The sequence below is a fragment of the Gossypium hirsutum genome, chromosome D06 (genome assembly GCF_007990345.1).
Source record: "Gossypium hirsutum isolate 1008001.06 chromosome D06, Gossypium_hirsutum_v2.1, whole genome shotgun sequence".
Taxonomy (NCBI): domain Eukaryota; kingdom Viridiplantae; phylum Streptophyta; class Magnoliopsida; order Malvales; family Malvaceae; genus Gossypium; species Gossypium hirsutum.
In genome coordinates this window covers 65,113,326-65,122,142 of record NC_053442.1, presented here as the reverse complement: position 1 = coordinate 65,122,142, position 8,817 = coordinate 65,113,326, and the positions used below count along the sequence as shown (strand labels likewise).

The following is an 8,817-nucleotide window of genomic DNA, read 5'->3' as shown; positions in this document are numbered from 1 at the left end:
AATTGCAAATTTGGGGGATATGTGGGGGCGATCTTCTATGAGACGTTGATTATAAAAATGTTATTTAACCGTTAAAACGTGTGCAGTCAAAAAAACTTCTTGTATTGTTGTTTTTCAACATTAGTGAATTTCTATTATGCCCGTGATTTTTGTTCCTAATAAGACTTTTCCACGTAAAATCTATGTATTCTTATTTTATTTTATTATTTCTTTGCGATCAATTCTACTACTATTATCTAGGTATAGTACAATAATTACCAATAAAAGACTTGTTCGCCAGGCCAGCTTAGATGGTAAATTTCAAATAAACAGGATCCAAACAAAAAGTCTTAGTTAAAGAAACAGAAGTAGAAGATTTATAGGTTTATACATATATTGATAGAGAGAACAAATAACTAATATCGAGCTTTGATCTTGTCAAATGACTTCAAGCCTTCGTATAGATGTTTCTCGAAGAGTCTCATATGAGCAGTCTGTAGGCATGCTACCAATGACAAGCTCCCATCATCGGTTGGACTTGATAGTATGTATATTTTTCCTTCATGGACAACGTTTGCTGGACCCATGTATATTGGTCGACCCCATCCAAAATCTGCATCATATAAAGACAGTCGTGTCCATTTGTTGATACTTAGGTTTGGGCAATGGTAAGTGTCCGGTGTTCTCCTTGCAACTGTTATATCTGGCAATGTTTCTAGGTAGTCCAGAGCTGATCTTAGATACTCATTATTCATCCTTTGCAATGTTCCATGAACTCGTTCTAGGGTATTTACAAACGGTTCTGATTGGAGATTTCCAGATAGAGCAATTAATGAAGCCGAAAACATTGCGTTGCCCAAGTACGTTGATGGGAGGGGAGGATGTAGTTTGGGACGTCCATTAGTTGGCATGTGTAACTTGGTTGGTTGATCATATGAGAGGCCCCAAGCTTTAGTTGCACATCGCCATATGTATGCAGCTAGAATGGTGTAGGTGCTGTAATTGGTTTTGTTTCCATGTTCCCATGACTTGGCTTTTAGGGCATTAAGTTGATTTTGTGTGATCTTGAAAACAGATACAGTTAAGGGTTTATGGTTATTAGGGACAAATGACGTAGAGGTGTATAAGGAAGGAGGTCGGTCATATTCGAGATGATGAAATCTAGGGATTGGTGGCACTCTTGCTCGGAGAAGGGTTCGGTCAATAAGTGGTGGCATGCTAATCTGGGGCAAGCCTCTTGCCATTTCAGACCAACTATTAATGAAATGTAAGGCCGTTGTGCCATCAGTCAAAGTATGATGAGTTGCTATTCCAAGACAAACTCCACCGCATTTAAGAGTAGTTACCTAGCAAAATATACACTCAACAATTGACCTTTTGAAACAAAAATATTAAGGTTTTTTTTTCAAAACTGGCCAAAAAATTGATTAATTATAAAAATAACTCAAGTGTAAAATCTTTTACGAGATTGGCCCATTTTCTATCATAAAATTTGGTGCCACCATTCCCATTGAAGCACCACCCCATGTTTTTGAAAAATATATATTTTTGAATGTTGCCGGACTCATTGTTGGCACCGATGTTAGTTTTGTAAAAAGGATCAATACTTTGTTGATGGTATCGTTTAGCTTCATGAGAAAGGTCAAAGAGTTCCATGGCGGTGGCTTAGCAGTGAAGAAGATGAAATCGAAACCCTTTTCTCTTCAATGAACCTCTCGCCTAACTCATTTGTAATAATATTATTCGCTTTGATTAATCTTGTTCTTTACTTTTCTTCGGTGAGGATTATTACAGTTTTCCATTTAAACTGCGGTCGTATCCGACAAACGAAAATAATTATTACAAATGAGTCAAACCAGAGGTTCATTGAAGAGAAAATTGTTTTGGTTTAATCTTCATCACTACTAAGCCACCACCATGGACCTCCGTAATTAGCACTTTCTGGTGAAGATTAATGGAAAGTATCGATACTTTATTGATGGTAATACTTTTACAAAAATATCGGTATCGCTAATTAGTCTAGCGGTACGGACTTTTACTGTAGAAAACGAATCATTCTCGTATAAAATTTTATACCTAGGTATTTTCATAATTAATCGATTCTTTTTAAGTCAGTTTTGAAAAAAAAAAAAAAGGCCATATATCAACTTCTTAGCTGATAGCTTAGTTTTTCTTGTGCTTTAACTTCAGTATCAGGCTGTTTGAGTTTTCTCAGAGCTTATCCTTGGTCTCCTACTGCAAGTAACACTTATCATCTATAATAAGATAATAGTTCTTCATTCACTTACCTGAGCCATAATAAGCGGATAACAACCGATATCTCCAGAGTAATCAGCCGTGGGAACCAGTTTCCTCAGTTTTGAGCAGGGAGTAAAACCGTCGAGATCATCCATGGCCGATGTAGTTTCAGCTTCTATCCACAGAACGCCCTCTGCGTTGCATAATATCTCGAGCCTACCATTTTCATCACGTCCCAACCTCCCAGCCATAGGATAGAATTGCACAAGAGTCTTGCTTAAAGCCTCCTGTAGCACTTGAGGCTTGAAGAAGTCAGAGGAGCCATTTGGTTTGTAGAAAAACAGTAAAGGGAGATGGTATGTTGTCATCACCGCGTCCAGATTTGAAATCCATTGCCTTTCTTTAGGAGTATCTTGAGTAGGGCGTATCATGCTCCATCTCTTTACACTAACATCCATTGATGTTCTGGAAAGAGGCAAACCTGTTGATGAAAAACTGACAGAAGGGGAAGTGAGAAAGTGTCCGGCTATCTTAAGCAAAGGCGAGGTTCTCTTCTCGGGTTTTTATAAAAGTAACCCAAATTTTGTGAATAATTACGAAAATAATTCAACTTCTACAGTGTTTGATCGTGACGTCACACATCATTGGCCGATAATTGAATTTTTTAAATAAAATAATATTTTTTTATTGGTGTTTTATGAAACATGAAACAATTATCCTTTTTAATTTGCTGAAAAAGGGTGCAGCAGGTATGGACCAAATTTTATATTTTTCAAATTTTAGTTTATTTGCATGTTAAGTCTATCTTCTTTAAAAATTAAATTTAAATAGCTCTTAAAATTATAGGAATTAACAAAAATAAACTCTTTTAAATTTTTTTATTTATTTTTTAAATAATAAACTTAAAAGATTATATAAAATTCTCATTTAAATTACTAAAATATATCCTTCAAAAAATTTTCTCGAGTTTATCTAAATTTAAGTATGGAATGAATTGAAAATGTTTTAAAAAAATACAACCATTGGCTGATGATGGGGTCGGTGCCGTCAATGTATCTGACAACACCGTCATACACTATAGAATTCAGTTATTTACGTACATGATTTTTAAGTTGGTCATTATCATAATTAATAAAAAATTAAATTACTTAAAAAAAAAGCCTATCTTCTCAGGCGGTGGATGGGTGATATTTTTACATATTTAAATGTAAAAATAGGTTAAATCCTCCTATTAATACTTGTGCAATCTGCAAGTTGTAAATTTGGTATATGTACTTTAATTAATTTGATCATTTTAGTCCCTATATTTTTCTAATTTTGAAATTCTAATCTTGATCTAAACAATAACTATTAAATTCATTAAGTTCTACTATTTTCAAAATCTTATACGTCAAATATATTGTCATATGTGTAATGTTATGTCAGCTTGTTAAAATTTAAAAATTTCGAAAAATATAAGAATTATGAATGATCAAATTGGAGAACGTCGAGTAACTTTATGCTCTGTACAAGATTAGTGACATAAATTAAGCAAGCATTTTTAATTTCTACTCTTTGTGGATGATGAAAATTTTAAATGCGAAAATGTATAAGGATTAAAATTGACTATTTTTTTTTTAAATACAGAGACTAAATTCGCAAACTAAATAAGGACTAATAACAGAATTTGGCAAATAAAAAAATTGAAGACTTGAAAGATGATAAAAGAGTTGGCACGTGCGGAAATAATTGGCAGAAAAAATCAAGTCTAAAAAAATCACGTGACTTTGAGATTACAAAGTAAGTATTTAAAATTTGGTCTGAATAGTTGAATTAAATAAATTATTAAAATATTTAAAAATTGAAAAAAAATTATCTGATAGGTCGATTCAAGGGATTTTTACCTAAATATTACAAAAAAATAAAAAATAACTAAAATATTATATTTTTTATTTACGAAAATATTACAAAAAAATAAAAATCAGAAAAAAAATGGCTGCAGGTGATGGGACAGACCACTAATAGGCGGCACCAAAGGTGCCATTCCCACGGGCGGCACCGGTGGTGCCATTCCCATTGGTGGCACTGCCCATATAATGGTCTTCATTCGGCTGTGGGTGGGGGGAAGAGAAGGAGAGGGAAAGAAGAAGAAAGAAAGAAAGAAAGAAAGAAAAGGAAAGGAGAGGAAGAAAAAAGAAAGAAAAAGAAGGAAAGAAAAGGAAAGGAGAAGAGAAAAAAAGAAGAAGAAGAAGAGGGGAGGAAGGAAAAAGAAAGAAAAAAATGTAATTTTTTATTTTAAATTTTAAATTTTTGTAATATTTGTGTGTAAAAAAATTATGTTATGTACATTATACGTGTTTTTTTATGTTATTTAGCATATAAATTTTATGAAATTTATTTAGCATGAAAAAATTCATGTTATGTACATTGTATGTTGATTAGGAATTTTTTTTATGAAATTTATTTAGAATGTTGTAATTAGTTTTTTTAGAAAAATAGCATTAAAAATAAAATGATAAAAAAATATGTTTAAGAAAACATAACATACGAAAAGAAAAAAACGGAAATTGTATATTCACGAAAAGAAATAAAATCCGAAAAATGGTATATTTAATAAATTTCAAACATAATGCACTGAAATAAAGTAAAAATATAAAATTAGAAATTATGAAATTTTTTAAAGTAATAAAATGCGGAGGAAAAATTACGAAAAATGGCCGAGGGAAGAGTGTTTTACAAAATTTTTAAAAAATTCAGAAATAATTAATACAAATATTTCAAACAAAATGTACTGAAATAATATAAAATAATAAAATACGAAAATAAATTTTTTTATTTAAAGTAATAAAATTCGGGAAAATAATACGAGCAAATGACAGGAATAAGTGGTTTTTTACACTAAATTAATTTAAAAAACACACTAAATTAATAAATTTATAAAATTAGAAATTATGATATTTTTTAAAGTAATAAAATACGGAGGAAAAAATACGAATAAATGGCCGAAGTAAGAGTGTTTTACTAAATTTTTTAAAAATTCAGAAATAATTAATATAGATATTTCAAACAAAATGTACTAAAATAATATAAAATAATAAAATACAAAAATAAAATTTTTTATTGAAATTAATAAAATTAAAGAAAATAATACGAGCAAAGGGCAGGAATAAGAATTTTTTTTACACTAAATTAATTTTAAAAAACACTAAATTAATAAATTTATAAAATTAGAAATTATGATATTTTTTAAAAGTAATAAAATGCGGAGAAAAAATACGAAGAAATGGCCGAAGTAAGAGTGTTTTACTAACTTTTTTAAAAATTCAGAAATAATTAATACAAATATTTCAAACAAAATGTACTGAAATAATATAAAATAATAAAATACGAAAATAAATTTTTTTGAAAGTAATAAAATTCGAGAAAATAATACGAGCAAAGGGCAAGAATAAGCTTTTTTTACACTAAATTAATTTAAAAAAACACTAAATTAATAAATTTATAAAATTAGAAATTATGATATTTTTTAAAGTAATAAAATGTGGAGAAAAAAAATATGAAGAAATGGCTGAAGTAAGTGTTTTACTAATTTTTTTTCAACATGCAGGCATCGCAATGACTCCATTGATTCGACCCAATAGACACATATCTGATGTGGCTAATCAGGCGGTATGATTTATTATTTGTTAATCAAGGGTTTTATTTATTTAAAAATGATATACGTAATATATAGAAATAAATTATGTTATCGTAATATTTTTTCTATAATTTAACACTATCAGGACTCCTACCGAGTAATAAGGGGCCGTGTGAATGGTTTAAAGAAAGCTTCGGATGCCTGATTGATGTCGTACTTGGAGCAAGCCGGATTTGGGTCAGCAACATTGATCTAGACCTCCGACTTGCGCTATGATTTATTATCTCCGCTAGTGGAGCGGTGGCGCCCAGAGACCCACACTTTTCATTTTCCGTGTGGGGAGTGCACGGTGACTTTGGAGGATGTTGCAATGCAGCTTAAGCTCCCAATTGACGGGAGTCCCGTAACGGGAGTATCTTCATTTACCGATCCGGCTGCACTTTGTTATCAGCTCCTAGGAGAGTCGCCAGAGGACGAAGAGTCGAATTTTTCGGGCTTAAAATTTAAATGGCTGAAAGACAAATTTGGACAATTATCAGCGACTACCACTAAAGGTGAGCTGATGTGCGCTGCTCGAGCGTACATCATGCATATCCTAGAGGGAGTACTCATGCCCGATGCAAACAACAACAAGGTGCATTTGATGTACTTGCCCCTGTTAGCTGATTTGTCCAGTGTTAGCTCGTATAGCTGGGGCTCCGTCGTTCTAGCAGTGTTATACCGGGAGCTTTGTCGGGTGACAAACCCGGATGTTGTAGACATGGGCAGATGCCTCACATTGCTGCAGTCCTGGGCGCTCTATCGGATGCACTACACCAAAACAGGCTTTTAGCGGCATATTTTGTGGCGTTTGGACGAAAAACGCCGCTAAAAATCGAGCATTAGCGGCGCAATTAACTAAAAGCCGCTAAATATCAAGCATTAGCGGCGTTCCATGAAAAACGCCACCAAAAGTCGGGCAAACAGTGGCGTTTTCAGAATAAACGCCGTAAAAGAACATCATTAGCGGCGTTTACCCGCGAAATCTCTTAACCAAAACGCAGTGTTTTCGTCTTGATGTATACTAGAATTAGTGGCGATTATGGGAAAACGCCACTACAGCGTATTACCGGCGGCTTCCAAAAAGCGCCGCAAAATATCTTAACCAAAACGCATCGTTTCGGTCTTGATGTACCCTAAAAGTAGTGGCGTTTACGGGAAAATGCCGTTAAAGGACAGTAATAGCGGCGCTTTTTGGAAGCGCCGCAAAATATCTTAACCAAAACGCAGAGTTTGGTCTTGAGGTATCTTAGAATTAGTGGCGTTTATGGGAAAACGCCGCAAAAGGACAATAATAGCGGCGCTTTATGGAAGCGCCGCAAAATATCTGAACCAAAACACATCGTTTTGGTCTTGATGTATACTAGAATTAGTGGCACCTACAGTGAAACGCCGCTAAATTATAGTATTAGCGGTGATTCGTGGCTAGCACCGCAAAATATCTTAACCAAAACGCAACGTTTTGGTCTTGATGTATATAAAATTAGTGGCGCTTACAGTAAACCGCCGCGAAAGAATATTAATAACGGCGCTTTGTGAGAAGCGCTGCAAAATATCTTAACCAAAACGCATAGTTTTTGTCTTGATGTATACTAGAATTAATGGCGCTTAGGGAAACACCGTTAAAGCACGCAAAATATCTTAACCAAAACGCAAAGTTTGGTCTTGAGGTATGTAAGAATTAGTGGCGCTTATCACAAAAACGCCACTAACGGATAGTATTTGCGTCGCTTTTTGGAAGCGCCGCAAAATATCTAAACCAAAACGCAACGTTTTGTTCTTGATGTATACTTGATTTAGTGGTGATTACGGTGAAACGCCGCTAAAGCATAGTATTAGCGGTGATTTGTGTCTAGCGCCGCAAAATACCATAACCAAAACGCAACATTTTGGTCTTGATTTATACTAAAATTAGTGGCGCTTTGTTAAAAACGCCGCAAAATATCTTAACAGAGTTTTGGGTTTTAACCATGCATTATATAATGTAGGCTATTATATATTTAGTTTATCATATTTGGTTTAGGTTTAGGGTATTAGGGTTAATTATATAATGTTTAGTATTTTTTGATTACAGTTTAAGGTTTAAGGTTTACGATGTAGGTTTAGTGTTTTTAGTTTAGGGTTTGAGAGATTGGTGATTAAGGTTCAGTGATTATTATAAGTTAAAAAGTTTATCGTATATAGTTTAGGGTTTTAGGGTTAATCATTATATAATGTTTATTATTTTGTGAATATTAGAGTTTTGAGTTTAGGGTTTATGATGTAGGTTTTGGTGTTTTGGGTTTAAGGTTTAGGAGTTTGGGGTTTAAGGTTTAAGGTTTGGGGTTTATGCTACTTTAGTCATGTTAAGAGGTTAATTAGTGTTTTAGGGCTTGATGCTTGTGGTTAACGGTTTGCAGTTTATAATTTAAGGTTTACAATGCATGGTTTTGAGGTTTGGGTGATTTAGGGTTTAATGACTTTTTTGGTACCAATTTCAAAAAAATGACAAATACGTATTGTTTTTTAATTATTATTAATAATTTTAATAATGTCATAATTTTAATGTATCAATTAAAAATAATGTCTAGAACAATGTATAAAATATATAAAAAAAACCTTAATATTTGCGACGTTAGGATTACGGTTTGGGGTGTACGGTTTAGAGTTTAGAGTTTTAGATTTGGGGTCTAAGAATTATAATTTAAGGTTTATGGTATATTGATGGTCGAATTTTGGGGTCTAGTTGTTGGTTTGAAGGTTTAGGGTTTAACGATTTAGCATCTTAAGATTTTAGGGTTTAGTGGTTTAGGGTTTAGGGTTAAATCCCAAAAGCGTGCATGAACAACGGTTTAATGTTCAATTGTATACATGAACTTTAATTTGATCTAAATATTGTAAAATATTAACACAATTATTGATATAATTAACATCATTTTTTATTTATATATTACATACATAAATAT

General features: G+C 32.8%; 1 protein-coding gene across 1 annotated transcript; it reads right to left on the bottom strand.

Annotated features, from left to right (window-relative positions):
- Positions 1 to 317: 317 nt before the first annotated feature.
- On the bottom strand, positions 318 to 2,776 carry LOC121202882 (shikimate O-hydroxycinnamoyltransferase). Its single transcript, XM_041096242.1, has 2 exons — positions 2,268 to 2,776; positions 318 to 1,325 (listed from the first exon to the last, which is right to left on the bottom strand). The coding sequence occupies exons 1-2, from the start codon at positions 2,673 to 2,675 to the stop codon at positions 396 to 398; spliced, it is 1,338 nt and encodes a 445-aa protein (XP_040952176.1). The 5' UTR covers positions 2,676 to 2,776; the 3' UTR covers positions 318 to 395.
- Between the last annotated feature and the right edge of the window lie 6,041 nt (positions 2,777 to 8,817).